The sequence below is a fragment of the Salvelinus namaycush genome, chromosome 41, assembly GCF_016432855.1.
Source record: "Salvelinus namaycush isolate Seneca chromosome 41, SaNama_1.0, whole genome shotgun sequence".
In the NCBI taxonomy this organism is placed as follows: domain Eukaryota; kingdom Metazoa; phylum Chordata; class Actinopteri; order Salmoniformes; family Salmonidae; genus Salvelinus; species Salvelinus namaycush.
The window spans coordinates 21,020,292-21,042,489 of NC_052347.1; the positions used below are offsets into that span (position 1 = coordinate 21,020,292).

The 22,198-nt window shown below is 49.9% G+C and overlaps 1 protein-coding gene across 1 annotated transcript in view; it reads right to left on the reverse strand.

Annotated features, from left to right (window-relative positions):
* The window catches only part of asic2 (acid-sensing (proton-gated) ion channel 2), a 424,410-nt gene extending 406,990 nt beyond the window's left edge, over nucleotides 1-17,420 (reverse strand). Inside the window, exon 1 of the mRNA XM_038980976.1 lies at nucleotides 16,848-17,420. Within this exon, the coding sequence (XP_038836904.1) occupies nucleotides 16,848-17,420 (573 nt within the window). The remainder of the gene's footprint in view (nucleotides 1-16,847) is intronic.
* Nucleotides 17,421-22,198: the final 4,778 nt, after the last annotated feature.

The window sequence follows — 22,198 nt, forward strand, 5'->3', positions numbered from 1 at the left end:
TCTCCCATCATCACTGATTCATTCAACATAGCATCTGATCACACTAGGATACTACACTCTCCTTCCCTCTCCCCTCATCACTGTCTATCATTAGCATCTGATCACATAGAGACTACATCTCCTTCCCTAATCACTGTTCATTCATATAGCATCTGATCACACTAGGATACTTACCTTCCTTCCTCTCCCCTCCTGGCTTTACCACCTAGTCCAGCTCTTTCTCTCTCTCTCCTGCTGGTTTTACCACCTAGTCCAGCTCTCATCTCTCCCTGCTGGCTTTACCACCTAGTCCAGCTCTCTCTCTCTCCCTGCTGGCTTTACCACCTAGTCCAGCTCTCTCTCTCTCTCTCCCTGCTGGTTTACCACCATAGTCCAGCTCTCCATCTTCCATGCTGGGCTTTACCACCTAGTCCAGCTCTCTCGCTCTCCTGCTGACTTTACAACTAAGTCCAGCTCTTATCTCTCCCATGCTGGCTTTACCACCTAGTCCAGCTCTCTCTCCCTCCTGCTGGCTTTACCACCTAGTCCAGCTCTCCATCTCTTCCTGCTGGCTTTACCACCTAGTCAGCTCTCTCTCTCTCCTGCTGGCTTTACCACCTAGTCCAGCTCTCTCTCTCTCCTGCTGGCTTTACCACCTAGTCCAGCTCTCCATGCTGGTTTTACCACCTAGTCCAGATCTCTCTCTCTCCCTGCTGCCTTTACCACCTAGTCCAGCTCTCCATCTCTCCATGTGGCTTTACCACCTTAGTCAGCTCTCTCTCTCTCCCTACTGGCTTTACCACCTAGTCCAGCTCTCTCTTCTCCCTGCAGGCTTAACACCTAGTCCAGCTCTCTCTCTTCCTGCTGGCTTTACCACCTAGTCCAGCTCTCTCTCTCTCATGCTGGCTTACCACCTAGTCCAGCTCTCTCTCTCTTCCTGCTGGCTTTACCACCTAGTCCAGCTCTCCATCTCTCCCTGCTGGCTTTACCACCTAGTCAGCTCTCTCTCTCTCCTGCTGGCTTTACCACCTAGTCCAGCTCTCTCTCTCCCTGCTGGCTTTACCACCTAGTCCAGCTCTCCATCTCTCCCTGCTGGTTTACCACCTAGTCCAGCTCTCCATCTCTCCCTGCTGTCTTTACCACCTAGTCCAGCTCTCTCTCTCTCCCTGCTGGCTTTACCACCTAGTCCAGCTCTCCATCTCTCCATGCTGGCTTTACCACCTAGTCCAGCTCTCTCTCTCTCCCTGCTGGCTTTACCACCTAGTCCAGCTCTCCATCTCTCCCTGCTGGCTTTACCACCTAGTCCAGCTCTCTCTCTCTCCATGCTGGCTTTACCACCTAGTCCAGCTCTCTCTCTCTCCCTGCTGGCTTACCACCTAGTCCAGCTCTCCATCTCTCCCTGCTGACTTACCACCTAGTCCAGCTCTCTCTCTCTCCCTGCTGGCTTTACCACCTAGTCCAGCTCTCTCTCTCTCTCTCTCTCCCTGCTTGCTTAACCACCTAGTCCAGCTCTCCATCTCTCCCTGCTGGCTTTACCACCTAGTCCAGCTCTCTCTCTCTCCCTGCTGGCTTTACCACCTAGTCCAGCTCTCTCTCTCTCTCCCTGCTGGCTTTACCACCTAGTCCAGCTCTCCATCTCTCCCTGCTGACTTTACCACCTAGTCCAGCTCTCCATCTCTCCATGCTGGCTTTACCACCTAGTCCAGCTCTCTCTCTCTCCCTGCTGACTTTACAACATAGTCCAGCTCTCTCTCTCTCTCCCTGCTGGCTTTACCACCTAGTCCAGCTCTCTCTCTCTTCCTGCTGGCTTTACCACCTAGCCCAGCTCGCTCTCTCTTCCTGCTGCTTTACCACCTAGTCCAGCTCTCTCTCCTCTCTCCCTGCTGGTTTTACCACCTAGTCCAGCTCTCCATCTCTCCCTGCTGACTTTACCACCTAGTCCAGCTCTCCATCTCTCCATGCTGGCTTTACCACCTAGTCCAGCTCTCTCTCTCTCCCTGCTGACTTTACAACATAGTCCAGCTCTCTCTCTCTCTCCCTGCTGGCTTTACCACCTAGTCCAGCTCTCTCTCTCTCCCTGCTGGCTTTACCACCTAGTCCAGCTCTCCATCTCTCCCTGCTGGCTTTACCACCTAGTCCAGCTCTCCATCTCTCCCTGCTGGCTTTACCACCTAGTCCAGCTCTCCATCTCTCCCTGCTGTCTTTACCACCTAGTCCAGCTCTCTCTCTCTCCCTGCTGGCTTTACCACCTAGTCCAGCTCTCCATCTCTCCATGCTGGCTTTACCACCTAGTCCAGCTCTCTCTCTCTCCCTGCTGGCTTTACCACCTAGTCCAGCTCTCCATCTCTCCCTGCTGGCTTTACCACCTAGTCCAGCTCTCTCTCTCTCCATGCTGGCTTTACCACCTAGTCCAGCTCTCTCTCTCTCCCTGCTGGCTTTACCACCTAGTCCAGCTCTCCATCTCTCCCTGCTGACTTTACCACCTAGTCCAGCTCTCTCTCTCTCCCTGCTGGCTTTACCACCTAGTCCAGCTCTCTCTCTCTCTCTCTCTCCCTGCTTGCTTAACCACCTAGTCCAGCTCTCCATCTCTCCCTGCTGGCTTTACCACCTACTCCAGCTCTCTCTCTCTCCCTGCTGGCTTTACCACCTAGTCCAGCTCTCTCTCTCTCTCCATGCTGGCTTTACCACCTAGTCCAGCTCTCCATCTCTCCCTGCTGACTTTACCACCTAGTCCAGCTCTCTCTCTCTCCCTGCTGGCTTTACCACCTAGTCCAGCTCTCTCTCTCTCTCTCCCTGCTTGCTTTACCACCTAGTCCAGCTCTCCATCTCTCCCTGCTGGCTTTACCACCTAGTCCAGCTCTCTCTCTCTCCCTGCTGGCTTTACCACCTAGTCCAGCTCTTTCTCTCTCTCTCCCTGCTGGTTTTACCACCTAGTCCAGCTCTCCATCTCTCCCTGCTGGCTTTACCACCTAGTCCAGCTCTCTCTCTCTCCCTGCTGGCTTTACCACCTAGTCCAGCTCTCTCTCTCTCTCTCCCTGCTGGTTTTACCACATAGTCCAGCTCTCCATCTCTCCATGCTGGCTTTACCACCTAGTCCAGCTCTCTCTCTCTCCCTGCTGACTTTACAACATAGTCCAGCTCTCTATCTCTCTCCATGCTGGCTTTACCACCTAGTCCAGCTCTCTCTCTCCTCCTGCTGGCTTTACCACCTAGTCCAGCTCTCCATCTCTTCCTGCTGGCTTTACCACCTAGTCCAGCTCTCTCTCTCTCTCCCTGCTGGCTTTAACACCTAGTCCAGCTCTCTCTCTCTCTTCCTGCTGGCTTTACCACCTAGTCCAGCTCTCTCTCTCTCCCTGCTGGCTTTACCACCTAGTCCAGCTCTCCATCTCTCCCTGCTGGCTTTACCACCTAGTTCAGCTCTCTCTCTCTCCCTGCTGGCTTTACCACCTAGTCCAGCTCTCCATCTCTCCCTGCTGGCTTTACCACCTAGTCCAGCTCTCTCTCTCCATGCTGGCTTTACCACCTAGTCCAGCTCTCCATCTCTCCCTGCTGACTTTACCACCTAGTCCAGCTCTCTCTCTCTCCCTGCTGGCTTTACCACCTAGTCCAGCTCTCTCTCTCTCTCTCCCTGCTTGCTTTACCACCTAGTCCAGCTCTCCATCTCTCCCTGCTGGCTTTACCACCTAGTCCAGCTCTCTCTCTCTCCCTGCTGGCTTTACCACCTAGTCCAGCTCTTTCTCTCTCTCTCCCTGCTGGTTTTACCACCTAGTCCAGCTCTCCATCTCTCCCTGCTGGCTTTACCACCTAGTCCAGCTCTCTCTCTCTCCCTGCTGGCTTTACCACCTAGTCCAGCTCTCTCTCTCTCTCTCCCTGCTGGTTTTACCACATAGTCCAGCTCTCCATCTCTCCATGCTGGCTTTACCACCTAGTCCAGCTCTCTCTCTCTCCCTGCTGACTTTACAACATAGTCCAGCTCTCTATCTCTCTCCATGCTGGCTTTACCACCTAGTCCAGCTCTCTCTCTCCTCCTGCTGGCTTTACCACCTAGTCCAGCTCTCCATCTCTTCCTGCTGGCTTTACCACCTAGTCCAGCTCTCTCTCTCTCCCTGCTGGCTTTACCACCTAGTCCAGCTCTCTCTCTCTCCCTGCTGGCTTTACCACCTAGTCCAGCTCTCCATGCAGGTTTTACCACCTAGTCCAGATCTCTCTCTCTCCCTGCTGCCTTTACCACCTAGTCCAGCTCTCCATCTCTCCATGCTGGCTTTACCACCTAGTCCAGCTCTCTCTCTCTCCCTACTGGCTTTACCACCTAGTCCAGCTCTCTCTCTCTCTCCCTGCAGGCTTTAACACCTAGTCCAGCTCTCTCTCTCTCCCTGCTGGCTTTACCACCTAGTCCAGCTCTCTCTCTCTCCATGCTGGCTTTACCACCTAGTCCAGCTCTCTCTCTCTCTTCCTGCTGGCTTTACCACCTAGTCCAGCTCTCCATCTCTCCCTGCTGGCTTTACCACCTAGTCCAGCTCTCTCTCTCTCCCTGCTGGCTTTACCACCTAGTCCAGCTCTCTCTCTCTCCCTGCTGGCTTTACCACCTAGTCCAGCTCTCCATCTCTCCCTGCTGGCTTTACCACCTAGTCCAGCTCTCCATCTCTCCCTGCTGTCTTTACCACCTAGTCCAGCTCTCTCTCTCTCCCTGCTGGCTTTACCACCTAGTCCAGCTCTCCATCTCTCCATGCTGGCTTTACCACCTAGTCCAGCTCTCTCTCTCTCCCTGCTGGCTTTACCACCTAGTCCAGCTCTCCATCTCTCCCTGCTGGCTTTACCACCTAGTCCAGCTCTCTCTCTCTCCATGCTGGCTTTACCACCTAGTCCAGCTCTCTCTCTCTCCCTGCTGGCTTTACCACCTAGTCCAGCTCTCCATCTCTCCCTGCTGACTTTACCACCTAGTCCAGCTCTCTCTCTCTCCCTGCTGGCTTTACCACCTAGTCCAGCTCTCTCTCTCTCTCTCTCTCCCTGCTTGCTTAACCACCTAGTCCAGCTCTCCATCTCTCCCTGCTGGCTTTACCACCTACTCCAGCTCTCTCTCTCTCCCTGCTGGCTTTACCACCTAGTCCAGCTCTCTCTCTCTCTCCATGCTGGCTTTACCACCTAGTCCAGCTCTCCATCTCTCCCTGCTGACTTTACCACCTAGTCCAGCTCTCTCTCTCTCCCTGCTGGCTTTACCACCTAGTCCAGCTCTCTCTCTCTCTCTCCCTGCTTGCTTTACCACCTAGTCCAGCTCTCCATCTCTCCCTGCTGGCTTTACCACCTAGTCCAGCTCTCTCTCTCTCCCTGCTGGCTTTACCACCTAGTCCAGCTCTTTCTCTCTCTCTCCCTGCTGGTTTTACCACCTAGTCCAGCTCTCCATCTCTCCCTGCTGGCTTTACCACCTAGTCCAGCTCTCTCTCTCTCCCTGCTGGCTTTACCACCTAGTCCAGCTCTCTCTCTCTCTCTCCCTGCTGGTTTTACCACATAGTCCAGCTCTCCATCTCTCCATGCTGGCTTTACCACCTAGTCCAGCTCTCTCGCTCTCCCTGCTGACTTTACAACATAGTCCAGCTCTCTATCTCTCTCCATGCTGGCTTTACCACCTAGTCCAGCTCTCTCTCTCCTCCTGCTGGCTTTACCACCTAGTCCAGCTCTCCATCTCTTCCTGCTGGCTTTACCACCTAGTCCAGCTCTCTCTCTCTCCCTGCTGGCTTTACCACCTAGTCCAGCTCTCTCTCTCTCCCTGCTGGCTTTACCACCTAGTCCAGCTCTCCATGCTGGTTTTACCACCTAGTCCAGATCTCTCTCTCTCCCTGCTGCCTTTACCACCTAGTCCAGCTCTCCATCTCTCCATGCTGGCTTTACCACCTAGTCCAGCTCTCTCTCTCTCCCTACTGGCTTTACCACCTAGTCCAGCTCTCTCTCTCTCCCTGCAGGCTTTAACACCTAGTCCAGCTCTCTCTCTCTCCCTGCTGGCTTTACCACCTAGTCCAGCTCTCTCTCTCTCCATGCTGGCTTTACCACCTAGTCCAGCTCTCTCTCTCTCTTCCTGCTGGCTTTACCACCTAGTCCAGCTCTCCATCTCTCCCTGCTGGCTTTACCACCTAGTCCAGCTCTCTCTCTCTCCCTGCTGGCTTTACCACCTAGTCCAGCTCTCTCTCTCTCCCTGCTGGCTTTACCACCTAGTCCAGCTCTCCATCTCTCCCTGCTGGCTTTACCACCTAGTCCAGCTCTCCATCTCTCCCTGCTGTCTTTACCACCTAGTCCAGCTCTCTCTCTCTCCCTGCTGGCTTTACCACCTAGTCCAGCTCTCCATCTCTCCATGCTGGCTTTACCACCTAGTCCAGCTCTCTCTCTCTCCCTGCTGGCTTTACCACCTAGTCCAGCTCTCCATCTCTCCCTGCTGGCTTTACCACCTAGTCCAGCTCTCTCTCTCTCCATGCTGGCTTTACCACCTAGTCCAGCTCTCTCTCTCTCCCTGCTGGCTTTACCACCTAGTCCAGCTCTCCATCTCTCCCTGCTGACTTTACCACCTAGTCCAGCTCTCTCTCTCTCCCTGCTGGCTTTACCACCTAGTCCAGCTCTCTCTCTCTCTCTCTCTCCCTGCTTGCTTAACCACCTAGTCCAGCTCTCCATCTCTCCCTGCTGGCTTTACCACCTACTCCAGCTCTCTCTCTCTCCCTGCTGGCTTTACCACCTAGTCCAGCTCTCTCTCTCTCTCCCTGCTGGTTTTACCACCTAGTCCAGCTCTCCATCTCTCCCTGCTGACTTTACCACCTAGTCCAGCTCTCCATCTCTCCATGCTGGCTTTACCACCTAGTCCAGCTCTCTCTCTCTCCCTGCTGACTTTACAACATAGTCCAGCTCTCTCTCTCTCTCCCTGCTGGCTTTACCACCTAGTCCAGCTCTCTCTCTCTTCCTGCTGGCTTTACCACCTAGCCCAGCTCGCTCTCTCTTCCTGCTGGCTTTACCACCTAGTCCAGCTCTCTCTCTCTCCCTGCTGGCTTTACCACCTAGTCCAGCTCTCTCTCGCTCCCTGCTGGTTTTACCACCTAGTCCAGCTCTCTCTCTCTCTCCCTGCTGGCTTTACCACCTAGTCCAGCTCTCACTCTCTTCCTGCTGGCTTTACCACCTAGTCCAGCTCTCTCTCTCTTCCTGCTGGCTTTACCACCTAGTCCAGCTCTCTCTCTCTCTTCCCGATGGCTTTACCACCTAGTCCAGCTCTCTCTCTCTCTCCATGCTGGCTTTACCACCTAGTCCAGCTCTCTCTCTCTCAATTCCTGCTGGCTTTACCACCTAGTCCAGCTCTCTCTCTCTCTCCCTGCTGGCTTTACCACCTAATCCAGCTCTCTCTCTCTTCCTGCTGGCTTTACCACCTAGTCCAGCTCTCTCTCTCTCTTCCTGCTGGCTTTATCACCTAGTCCAGATCTCTCTCTCTCCCTGCTGGCTTTACCACCTAGTCCAGCTCTCTCTCTCCCTCTGCTGGCTTTACCACCTAGTCCAGCTCTCTCTCTCTCCATGCTGGTTTTACCACCTAATCCAGCTCTCTCTCTCTTCATGCTGGCTTTACCACCTAGTCCAGCTCTCTCTCTCTCCCTGCTGACTTTACAACATAGTCCAGCTCTCTATCTCTCTCCATGCTGGCTTTACCACCTAGTCCAGCTCTCTCTCTCTCCCTGCTGGCTTTACCACCTAGTCCAGCTCTCTCTCTCTCTCTCCCTGCTGGCTTTACCACCTAGTCCAGCTCTCCATGCTGGTTTTACCACCTAGTCCAGATCTCTCTCTCTCCCTGCTGCCTTTACCACCTAGTCCAGCTCTCCATCTCTCCATGCTGGCTTTACCACCTAGTCCAGCTCTCTCTCTCTCCCTGCTGGCTTTACCACCTAGTCCAGCTCTCTCTCTCTCCCTGCAGGCTTTAACACCTAGTCCAGCTCTCTCTCTCTCCCTGCTGGCTTTACCACCTAGTCCAGCTCTCTCTCTCTCCATGCTGGCTTTACCACCTAGTCCAGCTCTCTCTCTCTCTTCCTGCTGGCTTTACCACCTAGTCCAGCTCTCCATCTCTCCCTGCTGGCTTTACCACCTAGTCCAGCTCTCTCTCTCTCCCTGCTGGCTTTACCACCTAGTCCAGCTCTCTCTCTCTCCCTGCTGGCTTTACCACCTAGTCCAGCTCTCCATCTCTCCCTGCTGGCTTTACCACCTAGTCCAGCTCTCCATCTCTCCCTGCTGTCTTTACCACCTAGTCCAGCTCTCTCTCTCTCCCTGCTGGCTTTACCACCTAGTCCAGCTCTCCATCTCTCCATGCTGGCTTTACCACCTAGTCCAGCTCTCTCTCTCTCCCTGCTGGCTTTACCACCTAGTCCAGCTCTCCATCTCTCCCTGCTGGCTTTACCACCTAGTCCAGCTCTCTCTCTCTCCATGCTGGCTTTACCACCTAGTCCAGCTCTCTCTCTCTCCCTGCTTGCTTTACCACCTAGTCCAGCTCTCCATCTCTCCCTGCTGGCTTTACCACCTAGTCCAGCTCTCTCTCTCTCCCTGCTGGCTTTACCACCTAGTCCAGCTCTCTCTCTCTCTCTCCCTGCTGGTTTTACCACCTAGTCCAGCTCTCCATCTCTCCCTGCTGACTTTACCACCTAGTCCAGCTCTCCATCTCTCCATGCTGGCTTTACCACCTAGTCCAGCTCTCTCTCTCTCCCTGCTGACTTAACAACATAGTCCAGCTCTCTCTCTCTCCCTGCTGGCTTTACCACCTAGTCCAGCTCTCTCTCTCTTCCTGCTGGCTTTACCACCTAGCCCAGCTCGCTCTCTCTTCCTGCTGGCTTTACCACCTAGTCGAGCTCTCTCTCTCTCCCTGCTGGCTTTACCACCTAGTCCAGCTCTCCATCTCTCCCTGCTGGCTTTACCACCTAGTCCAGCTCTCTCTCTCTCTTCCTGCTGGCTTTACCACTTAGTACAGCTCTCTCTCGCTCCCTGCTGGTTTTACCACCTAGTCCAGCTCTCTCTCTCTCTCCCTGCTGGCTTTACCACCTAGTCCAGCTCTCTCTCTCTTCCTGCTGGCTTTACCACCTAGTCCAGCTCTCTCTCTCTTCCTGCTGGCTTTACCGCCTAGTCCAGCTCTCTCTCTCTCTTCCTGCTGGCTTTACCACCTAGTCCAGCTCTCTCTCTCTCTCCATGCTGGCTTTACCACCTAGTCCAGCTCTCTCTCTCTCAATTCCTGCTGGCTTTACCACCTAGTCCAGCTCTCTCTCTCTCTCCCTGCTGGCTTTACCACCTAGTCCAGCTCTCTCTCTCTTCCTGCTGGCTTTACCACCTAGTCCAGCTCTCTCTCTCTCTTCTTGCTGGCTTTACCACCTAGTCCAGATCTCTCTCTCTCCCTGCTGGCTTTACCACCTAGTCCAGCTCTCTCTCTCCCTCTGCTGGCTTTACCACATAGTCCAGCTCTCCATCTCTCCATGCTGGTTTTACCACCTAATCCAGCTCTCTCTCTCTTCATGCTGGCTTTACCACCTAGTCCAGCTCTCTCTCTCCCCCTGCTGGCTTTCCCACCTAGTCCAGCTCTCTCTCTCCCCCTGTTGGCTTTACCACCTAGTCCAGCTCTCCATATCTCCATGCTGGCTTTACCACCTAGTCCAGCTCTCTCTCTCTCTTCCTGCTGGCTTTACCACCTAGTCCAGCTCTCTCTCTCTCTTCCTGCTGGCTTTACCACCTAGTCCAGCTCTCTCTCTCTCTCTCCATGCTGGCTTTACCACCTAGTCCAGCTCTCTCTCTCTCTCCCTGCTGGCTTTACCACCTAGTCCAGCTCTCTCTCTCCCCCTACTGGTTTTACCACCTAGTCCAGCTCTCTCTCTCTCTCTCTGCTGGCTTTACCACCTAGTCCAGCTCTCTCTCTCTCTCCCTGCTGGCTTCACCACCTAGTCCAGCTCTCTCTCTCTCCCTGCTGGTTTTACCACCTAGTCCAGCTCTCTCTCTCTCTCCCTGCTGGCTTTACCACCTAGTCCAGCTCTCTCTCTCTCTCCCTGCTGGCTTTACCACCTAGTCCAGATCTCTCTCTCTCCCTGCTGGCTTTACCACCTAGTCCAGCTCTCTCTCTCTCCCTGCTGGCTTTACCACCTAGTCCAGCTCTCTCTCTCTCTCCATGCTGGCTTTACCACCTAGTCCAGCTCTCCATCTCTCCCCATGCTGGCTTTACCACCTAGTCCAGCTCTCTCTCTCTCCCTGCTGGCTTTACCACCTTGTCCAGCTCTCTCTATCTCTCCATGCTGGCTTTACCACCTAGTCCAGCTCTCTCTCTCTCCATGCTGGCTTTACCACCTAGTCCAGCTCTCTCTCTCTCTCTCTCTCTCCATGCTGGCTTTACCACCTAGTCCAGCTCTCTCTCTCTCCATGCTGGCTTTACCACCTAGTCCAGCTCTCTCTCTCTCCATGCTGGCTTTACCACCTAGTCCAGCTCTCTCTATCTCTCCATGCTGACTTTACCACCTAGTCCAGCTCTCTCTCTCTCCCTGCTGGCTTTACCACCTAGTCCAGCTCTCTCTCTCTCCCTGCTGGCTTTACCACCTAGTCCAGCTCTCTCTATCTCTCCATGCTGACTTTACCACCTAGTCCAGCTCTCTCTTTCTCTTCCTGCTGGCTTTACCACCTAGTCCAGCTCTCTCTCTCTCCCTGCTGGCTTTACCACCTAGTCCAGCTCTCTCTCTCTCCATGCCTTGACATCCCATTTTCTCTCACCCTCTCTTTATTGACTGACTGGGGCTCCATCACGTTCTCTTTTTCGCTCACGTCCCTCTGTCTTCACTGACTCAAGCGCTCCCCTTCTCTCTCGAAAACCGCACCACGATCCAGAGACCACCAATTCACTACTTCACATGATCCACACTATTGCGGTGTCTTTTAAATAAACAGCAGGGCATGCACATTTCAAGCCAGTCCTCTGAACAGGTTGCTTTCCTGTCTCTGGGGTGTTTTAGAGGGGCGGACCAGGGAGAGTGAGTTAGCAGTGGTTCCCGTGCCCTTTAACAGACTGAGCCGTGCCCTGTAGGGACCGTAAAATGGCTTCGTAATGGCACATTAACGATGAATGGATCCATTCACATTAAGGATGTAATATGATGCATGGGGATTTCAAATGGAGTGAAATGCACAATTTTAAAACAAATAAAATGTTTAGTGAGAGGAAACATAATGTATCCTACACCCCTACCTGTTGGTGTTCTGTGCTGCTCTGATGGTGGGACATTTTTACATTTTAGTCATTTAGCAGACACTCTTATCCAGAGCGACTAGGGTTACGTGTCTTGCTCAAGGGCACATCGACACATTTTTCAGTCGGCTCAGGGATTCGAGCCAGCGACCTTTCGGTTACTGGCCCAACACTCTTAACCTCTAGGCTATCTGACACCCAATAAACATACTTCAAGTGGATATATCCCTTCATAGGGATCAGGGTTAAACACAGACACAACAATGTAGACATAGGCAATTGGCCATGTAGCTAGACGAATCTATTACAACCAGCCAGTCAGATGGGGCCACAGGTTGTGTAGTGCATAAATGCAGTGATGAAAATACACCATTGTGGTTGTAACCCTTGGCCAGGCTGGGTCAGATGTATTGCTAATTAGCATCTGTGTGATACAGAGCCCCTAGTCTGGCTGCTATCATCAGGCCATGCTGGCTGGCTCTCATTAAGGTTGAGTGTGTGATAGGGCCCACCCTGGCATCAATCTGAGGGGATGCTACTGTAGAACTGTCACATTGAGCTGCATTCAGTCTGGCAGACACTGATGTAGCCTGTCACTGTGATCAATCAGCGTTTAATCAGGGCTGTAATAATCACACAGAGGGAGCATTACTTAACACAATCAGAATCACATTCACACATTATAAACACATAAACACACACACCTTCACAGTTAATTACACACACACACACACACACACACACACACACACACACACACACACACACACACACACACACACACACACACACACACACACACACACACACACACACACACACACACACACACACACACACACACACACACACACACGGCTCCAGCCTCACATATAGGCTACACAGACTTTTCAATTATTCAAATGTATTTACATTTAGAATCTAACACTCACACAAATGCAATCTCTTATTCACATGCGTAAATATATTTCAAATGTACACAAATACACATTGACACTATCACTAGAATGGAAAAACACATTTCTGCTTTCTCTTTTGTGTAGTATTCTATTCTGTTCCAGTTCCATCTGTCACATCACACTGACGCCCATGTTCCCACAATCCTCCCTGCGGTCATTCATCACAATGTCACTCAAACTCTGGTCCCTGTTGTGTCATGGTAATACTCCAGTGTGTGTGTGTTTCTATTTCTGTGAATCTTTTTGACTTGGTAGAAGGATATATATATTTTTGTGACAAAGGAAGGGGGAGAGTGGAAAGAGAAAGAGAGAGACCAAGGAAACAGGCAGTGGGCAGAGATTATGACAGTGCATTCTCTTGTAGACTGTCAACATGATTCAGATTCAGAGTGTTTAACAGTCACATGTACAGGGTTGCAGGTGTGATTGCAGGGTACAATGAAAATCTTAGGCTCCAAGCTCCAACATTCTCCCTGACACAGGTCAACTGAGAGTCACAAGACAAGACTCAAAAGCCACTGAGAGTATATTACTCGCTAATGTTCAGTCTCTGGACAATAAAGTAGACAAGCTCAGGGCGAGGATCTCCTTCCAGAGAGACATCAGGGACTGTAACATACTCTGTTTCACGGAATCATGGCTCTCTCCAGATATACTGTCCCCGTCCATACAGCCAGCTGGGTTCTCAGTACATTGCGCAGACAGGAATAAAGAACTCTCCGGGAAGAAGAAAGGCGGGGTTGTATGTTTCATGATTAACTACACACGGTGTGATTGTGATAACGTACAGAAACTCAAGTCCTTTTGTTCACCCGACCTAGAATACCTCAGAATCAAATGCCGACCGTATTACCTCCCAAGATAATTATCTTCGGTTATAGTCACAGCCAAACTGGAACCCACATATCCTGAGGCCGCATTTATTGTAGCTGGGGATTTTAACAAAGCAAATTTGAGGAAAACGCTTCCAAAGTTCTATCAACACATTGACTGTAGCACCCGCGCTGCTAAAACACTAATGACTCAATTTTGCTCATCCCTTCCTATAGGCAGAAACTCAAACAGGAAGTACCCGTGCTAAGGTCTATTCAACGCTGGTCTGACCAATCAGAATCCATGCTTCAAGATTGTTTTGATCACGCGGACTGGGATATGTTCCGGGTAGCCTCTGAGAATAACATTGATGTATACACTGACATGGTGACTGAGTTCATCAGGAAGTGTATAGCAGATGTTGTTCCCACTGTGACCATTAAAACCTACCCAAATCAGAAACCGTGGATAGATGGCAGCATTCGCGCAAAACTGAAAGTGCAGACCACTGCATTTAACCATGGCAAGGTGACTGGGAATATGGTTGAATACAAACAGAGTAGTTATTCCCTCCGTAAGGCAATCAAACAGGCAAAACGTCAGTACAGAGACAAAGTGGGGTCGCAATTCAATGGCTCAGAGACAAGACGTATGTGGCCGGGTCTACAGACAATCACGGATTACAAAGGGAAAACCAGCTACGTTGCGGACACCGACATCTTCCTCCTGGACAAGCTAAACACCTTCTTTGCCCGCTTTGAGGATAACACAGTGCCACCGACGCGGCACGCTCCCAAGGACTGTGGTCTCTCCTTCTCCGTGGCTGACGTGAGTAAGACATTTCAACTTGTTAACCCTTCTTAAGGCTGCTGGCCCAGACGACCTCCTTAGCAGCGTCCTCAGAGCATGCGCAGACCAGCTGGCTGGAGTGTTTACGGATATATTCAATCTCTCCCTATCCCAGACTGCTGTCCCCACTTGCTTCAAGATGTCCACCATTGTTCCTGTACCCAAGAAAGCAAAGGTAACTGAACTAAATGACTATCGCCCCGTAACTCTCCCTTCTATCATCATGAAGTGCTTTGAGAGGCTAGTTAAGATTCATTTCACCTCTAACTTACCTGACACCCTAGACCCACTTCAATTTGCATACGTCCCCAATAGATCCACAGACGATGCAATCACCATCGCACTGCACACTGCCCTATCCCACCCCCAGGTGGTGAAGGTAGGAAACAACACCTCCACATCGCTGATCCTCTACAAAGGGGCCCCACAAAGGTGCGTACTCAGCCCCCTCCTGTACTCCCTCGTCACCCATGACTGCGTGGCCACGCATGCCTCCAACTCAATCACCAAGTTTGCAGACAACACAACAGTTGTAGGCCTGATTACCAACAATGACGAGACAGCCTACAGAGAGGTGGTGAGGGCCCTGTTAGAGTGGTGCGAGAAAAATAACTTCTCCCTCAACGTCAACAAAACGCAGTGGAGAAGGTGAAAAGCTTCAAGTTCCTTGGTGTACACATCACAACGATCTGGAATCACTGGTCACTTTAATAATGGAACACTAGTCACTTTAATAATGTTTACATCATGCCTTACTCAATTCATATGTATATACTGAATTCTATTCTACTGTATATTAGTCAATGCCACTCCGACATTGTTCGTCCAAATATTTCTATACAGTACATGTCAAAAGTTTGGACACACTTATTCATTCAAGGTTTTTTCTTTATTTTTACTATTTTCTACATTTTAGAATAATAGTGAAGACATCAAAACTTTGAAATACCACATATGGAATCATGTCGTAACTAAAAAAGTGTTAAACAAATCAAAATATTTTTCAGCAATGACCCAACACACCTCCAGGCTGTGTAAGGGCTATTTGACCAATATGGAGAGTGATGGAGTGCTGCATCAGATGACCTGGCCTCCACAATCACCTGACCTTAACCCAATTGAGATGGTTTGGGATAAGTTGGACTGCAGAGTGAAGGAAAAGCAGCCAACAAGTGCTCAGCATATGTGGGAACTCCTTCAAGACTGTGCAAGGTTGTCATCAAGGCAAAGGGTGGCTACTTTGAAGAAACTCAAATATAAATACATCTGCAATAACATCTGCTATATATTTGTATGTAACCAATACAATTTGATTTGAAGAAACGTCACTAGTGCATAAATCACTACAGGGACTAGCAAGTATGACTACAGAGCATTCTTAGGTCCATATTTACACCTAAAGGATCCAACAGAGTTAACAGGAAATGACATATTGTCCAAACAGAGATTCCCAAAAGATTACTAGGTTACAGATTCACCATTGAAGAATGACTAATTCCTGACAGAATTAAAAATGAGTCACTGAGACCACACCAATAAAACCAGTGAAGCTATTACATTACACATCACTGTTGCCTTGCCAGTTAGTCTTTGTGCAGTGACAGTGAGTGTGTCCCGAGATGAAAAACCAAGATATGAATCCATCTGTGACTACAAAACTGGGCGACCTGGAAGCCTCAACTCAGACAATCTACAAGCTGCCAGTATGCTGGTTTAGACAGAGAGTGATATCTTTGATATTCTCCTTTAATGACAAGAATGATTACACTCCTCAAAGGGAACCTCGTCAAAGCAGATCAGATCCTAAAGGCATGTCTACAGCAGGGCCTGTGTGTGTGCTACTGCTCTATGGCTACAAGACCAGAAGCACTGAGGAAAACTCATTAGCAGCAACCTGTACTTGTGGCCTACAAACTGTAGCTGGGCAAGAGCTGTAACTGGGCAACAAGAGCTATAACTGGGCCACAAGAGCTGTAACTGGCCAACTAGACCTGTACGTGGACAAGAGCAGTAACTGGTCAACAAGAGCTGTTACTGGGCAACACAAGATGTCCCTGGGCAACTAGAGATGTCCCTGGGCAACGAGAGATGTACGTGGACAAGAGCTGTAACTGGTCAACAAGAGCTGTTACTGGGCAACACAAGATGTCCCTGGGCAACTAGAGATGTCCCTGGGCAACTAGAGATGTATGTGGACAAGAGCAGTAACTGGGCAACAACAGCTGTAACTGGGCAACAACAGCTGTAACTGGGCAACAACAGCTGTAACTGGGCAACAACAGCTGTAACTGGGCAACAAGAGATGTAACTGGCCAACTAGAGCAGTATGTGGACAAGAGCAGTAACTGGGCAACAACAGCTGTAACTGGGAAACAAGAGATGTAACTGGCCAACAAGAGCTGTATGTGGACAAGAGCAGTAACTGGGCAACAACAGCTGTAACTGGCCAACTAGAGTTGTATGTGGACAAGACCAGTAACTGAGCAACAACTAGAGTTGTAACTGGGCAACAACAGCTGTAACTGGGTAACAAGAGCTGTAGCTGGGTAACAAAAGCTGTCATTCCATGAAATCTGAAATGATGTCACATGTGTTTAGCCCAAAGACAAACTACTTATTCCATATTTATGGGAACTATCAAGAGACCTGTAGCACAGACTGTAAAAACCCCAAGAGCTGTCCTGTGGATGAAATAAAGAAAACAATAGCAGGACAGCTGCAGAGTGTGTGCTTGCAGTACACAATCACTAAAAAACTACCTGTAGATGGAAGTACAAAAATATCAAGAGAAATACACAGCAGGGGACCCAGTGCACAGTAGCATGGGAGGAAACAGCCTCAGCTACCAACATACATCAAGTCAACTCAGAGGGAAAAAACTTTGAAAACTTGTAGACCATATCACAGAACACACATTAACACTTGACAGACAAAGCCTTCTGAGTGAGAGACTCAACTGCGCTGCAGTAGCAGCAGATGTGACCCATGCCAGACCTGAGCAAAGACAGGGAGACTATGAGTAGACTTACGATTTTGAAGTCTTTGTGGCTGCACTCCTGGCCTTGGTATCGGCAGTAGAGCATCATCTCCTTAAGGTCGTGGCCCACCCTCTCGGTGAACTCACGCATGCTGAAGGACTTGGGCCTGTAGGCGGTGAAGTTGGCCTTGTCTGTGAGGAAGGCCAGGACGTGAGGCTCGGCCAGCTGGGGCTCAGGGATCCTCAGGTGGACGTCCAGCAGGGCCAGCAGCTCCCCAGCGTGGTACAGGTCATTGCGGGACAGGCGGCTGAAGCGGTAGGCGTTGAGGTTGCACACGGTGACGGCAGGAAACACCAAGCTGCCTGACATCACGGCATCCACGCTCGTCACATGGGGGTAGGAAAGGAAGTAGGCCAGGCGCTCGGCACTCTCCATGGCCAGGAGGCCCAGGCAGGCCAGCAGAGCGGCGGCCCAGAGCAGGCGGCGAGGTGTTGGCCGGCCGTAGGGGAAGATGAAGCGCAGGCCGTGTAGCGTGCTGGTGTGGGAGAAGGCCTGCCAGGAGGACGGGTGCAGACTGGAGCTCTCATGGCTCCCCTCACTGCCACAACTATCCTTTAGGTCCATCATGGCCCCTCTGGTCCCACAGCCAAGGACGCCCCAATACACAGACACCTACAGAGACACACACACATACACAGAGAGAGAGAGAAAGAATGAGAGAGCGAGAGAGCGAGAGAGAGAGAGAGAGAGAGCGGGAGAGGCAATGCAATGAGAGCCCTGAGCTACCACCTAGAAAAGGAACACATAATCACACGTTCAGTTCACACAGAGAAAGAGAAAGGGGAGAGGGGGAGTGTCCCAAACATACACACCTGCAGCACAGAAAGAGTGACAAACACAGAGACACAGAGCAAAATAAAGCAACCCAGAGAATCAAGCCAAAGACAGACCTACAGACAGAGAGAGAGGAAGAGCACGAGGCAGAGATCTTCACAACCCCCAAGTCCTTACTCCAGATAGAAAAGAGAGAGCGTGAAGAATAGAAAGATGCACCCCCAGGGCATCCCTTCCTTCCGCGCCTCCACTCTTTCTCTGTCCCTAGTTACTCTGGATGCCAGCCTCTCTGTGCCTGAAACCTCCCCCCTCCGCTCCGCCAACATCCCCCCGCCCTCTCTCCTTCTCTCAGTGACCGTTTTCGTTGTCAGGATCCCAGAGGTAAGTCCACTGTGACACAGAGTGAGAGAGTCATTTAAGCCACGAGCCAATCAAAGCCACCTCTGTGTATTCAGTGTCCCCACTTCACACACACACTCAACTCTCTGGATCTCCCTGTGCGACTAATGACAAGCCTAAGCACCTCTTGTTCAGCCTAGCGAGATGACATCCAGCCCTTGTGTGAGTGTGTGTGAGTCTGAGAGTGTGTGTGCGCGTGAGAGAGAAAGGGAGAGAAGGGGAGAGAGAGGGGGAAGGGAGGGATGGAGATAGAGCCGCTGATGTACAGTGCCGCCAGTTTGTCGCGCATGCCGATCCAAACTCCTCCCGTTCTCCTCTGGCCAGACGCATCCGCTGATTCCGCTCTCCCTCCTCTGCCCAGCTCATCCATGGAGCCAGTGAACAACAGTGGAGCCAGAAGAGACGCACACGCTTACACACGCTCGCGCAGAGAGAGAGGATAGAGCACACACAAACACACTCCTCCTCTCCACAGTCTCTTATTGAATCTGCTTCTGTTTTTCTTTCCCTCTTGCTCTCATTTTTCTTTTCCGCCCGCCTGTTTTCATATTCCCCATCTCACCACTAACCGACTGACGGATGGATGCAGGACGCAGATTGTCAGGGAGACGGATGGTTAGGGAAAGGTGGAGGAGAGAGATCACGCATGAGGAGTGGTGGAGAGGGATGGAGAGAGACAGAAGGAGGGGGGCAAGGAGAGGGGAAGCAAGAGAAAGACAGAAAGTCTCCACTCCCCCACTAATAACAAACACTGCATTTTGTGCCCAGCGGGCAAAGATTGCACAGAGATGTCACACAGAGAGAAGTAATGCAGAGACATAACCCCAAATGTGTGTGTTCTGTGTATCCCTGTGTATGTGTGTTAGCGTGAGTGAGATATATCACAAAGAGTCTGTATGAGAGAACTTGTTTGTTGAAGCTACATTTGACCCAGAGATATGTAACAGTGTGTGTCGGTAGAGGGGGTGGCAGGGGTATAGCGTGGAGAGAGCAGGGCTGCATGTGCCAAGTAATACAAGGAGACAAGGGGAGACCGAGGGGGACTGAGAAGAGAAAGGAGTGTGGCTATGTGTGCAAAAAGAGAAGAAGAGACAATCGAGGGAGAGGAAGAGCATAGTAAATGGAGAGGGCTACAGATTTGATGAAATAGAAACAGACATGGAGTTAGGGGCGGTAAGAGCATGTATGTGGCTAACCAATAAGAAGATAATTATAAACTGGTTGGTTCGAGCCCTGAATGTTGATTGGCTGACAGCTGTGGTATATCAGACCATATATCACGGGTATGACAAAACTTTTATTTTTACTGCTCTAATTACGTTGGAAACCAGTTTATAATAGCAATAAGGCACCTCAGTTTTTTGTTGTTGTATATGGCCAATATACCACAGCTAAGGGCTGTGTCCAGGCACTCCACGTTGTATCGTGAATAACAACAGCCCTTAGCCGTGGTATATTGGCCATATACCACACCCCCTCAGGCCTTATTTCTTAAATATAGTCCTCTACACAGGGCCGGTTCCAGGCATAAGCAACATAAGCAGGTTTTGGGAACTCAGTTGGTGTCTCAACTGACTGTTGAGAATCAGACTAGTAAAAGTTTGAAACTTGGTCGTACATCATCAGTTTCTCGCTTATTTTGTCAGTCACTGACAGTCACACAATTAGCAATGTGAGCTAACAATTTTTACATTTTAATGTCCAGAGTGACTTACAGTTGGTGCATTCACATTACGATAGCTAGGTGGGACAACCACACATCACAGTAAGTACAGTTTTCCTCAATAAAGTAGCTGTCAGCAAAGTCAGAGCTAGGAAGAGGAAAAAGTCAAGTGCGAGAGTTAGTTCACGAAAGTTATTTTGTTGTTGTTGATGTTTTCGGAAGATGGGCAGGGAATCAGCTGTCCTAGTTTCAGGGGGAAGCTGGTTCCACTATTGGGGTGCCAGGACAGAGGGGAGCTTGGACTGGGCTGAGGGGGAGCTGCCCTACCACAGGGGTGGGAGGGCCAAGAGACCAGAGGTGACAGAACAGAGTACATGGGTTGGGGTGTAGGGTTTGAGCAGAGCCTGAAGGTAGGGAGGGGCATTTACTCTAGTTGCTCCGTAGGCAAGTACCATGGTCTTCAAATGGAAGCTTCATGTGGAAGTGTTGGGGATGAATCAGAATGAGTTGGGTAACATAGATAAGATGTTTTATTTTCATAATATGCTTGTGAGATACTTGTCATTAAAATCTTTCCCTTTGTTTATAGGGTTGGTAGTTGCAGTTATCACTTCTGTGATAGGGCTTAGTCACTTGGGGCCAGAGAGGGGAGAGGTCAGGCTTGTCTTCATATGTCAATGTAACTATTCCTAAACCATGTGAAGGGATGGCGTTATTAATGGGGAACCATTGTCGCTATCTCATACAATGTCTGTACACCAGTCACTCCCTACTTTTCTCATTGGGGGAAAGAGTATGGCTGTGTCTGGAACCATTGTATTTCCCCTCTGAGGTTGCCCTTATCTTGACCTAGTATTTGACCTAAGAGGCTCACTGTCTGATTTTGAGTTTGTCCAGGTTTGGGAGTATCTAGGATTGACAATTGATATATGCCATTGGATGAGGTAATGTTTTGGTAGACAGTGAAGTATCAAGGATGAGATTAGAACCTTGTTTAGGAGACCAAACTGAACGATAATTTATAGCGAATGCTGTCTCTGTATGGGATACTCCTCTCTAAAGTAAAAGTCTTTCTTTGTGAAGCAGTTCCTGCGGTTTGTCATGTCGACTAGGGGGTGGATCTTTGCTATAAAAGATCTCAGTTGCCATTATGTTGGCCACTCTCAACTTTTCATTAGAGATACTGAAATGTTGAAAGTCAAATGCTATTGCAAAAGCTTAATGATTATTAAAGTTGAAGTTTAAGTATAACTCTGACTGGTGTGTGGTTTACTCTCTCATCATTTGGTAATACAGGAAATTGCCAGGACAGAAGCCAGTGGAGAGTGTGAAGGAACGGGGTGACATGGGAGAACTTTTTAGATTGGTAAGTTAGTCTAGCCAGTTACTATGTCCAAATACCGACCAGGCATGCATTCCCAGGGGCCTTGACCTCCAGGGGACCCTCATTGATTTTGTTAGTCACCTTCAATCAGATTTCAGTAACATGGCATAAGTCATGACTGAAAACATTTCTCTCCGCCCCATGGTAAAATGTGTAGAACTGCAGAAAACTTGCATTAAAATGGCAACATTTTCTCTAGACCCCATGGCAAAATGTGTAGAATTGCAGGAAATGTACTTTAAAACATAAATTTCTCTCTCCACCGTCAAGAGGGGGGCCACTGAAATGTTTTGCGTTGGGGGCCCAACCAAATCTTGCTTAGGGCCCCTGAATGCAATGTAACATTCACAGTTTTAATATCTCAATTTTCCTGTTGCCCTCCCACTAAACTAACTAGCCTACTGCTTACATGATCACTAAACTAACTAGCCTACTGCTTACATGATCACTAAACTAACTAGCCTACTGCTTACATGATCACTAAACTAACTAGCCTACTGCTTACATGATCACTAAACTAACTAGCCTACTGCTTACATGATCACTAAACTAACTAGCCTACTGCTTACATGATCACTAAACTAACTAGCCTACTGCTTACATGATCACTAAACTAACTAGCCTACTGCTTACATGATCACTAAACTAACTAGCCTACTGCTTACATGATCACTAAACTAACTAGCCTACTGCTTACATGATCACTAAACTAACTAGCCTACTGCTTACATGATCACTAAACTAACTAGCCTACTGCTTACATGATCACTAAACTAACTAGCCTACTGCTTACATGATCACTAAACTAACTAGCCTACTGCTTACATGATCACTAAACTAACTAGCCTACTGCTTACATGATCACTAAACTAACTAGCCTACTGCTTACATGATCACTAAACTAACTAGCCTACTGCTTACATGATCACTAAACTAACTAGCCTACTGCTTACATGATCACTATATGGGTTGACAAGGAAGCATTCAATTATCTTTATCTAGAAATCAATAGACTGTTTAAATATATAGGCTAGGCTATAAAATGTGAGAGAGCATGGCAAAACTGACCAACCCCTGAATGCTACAGCAGCAGCATGGTTTGTGAACAATGTAGTTGGCGCC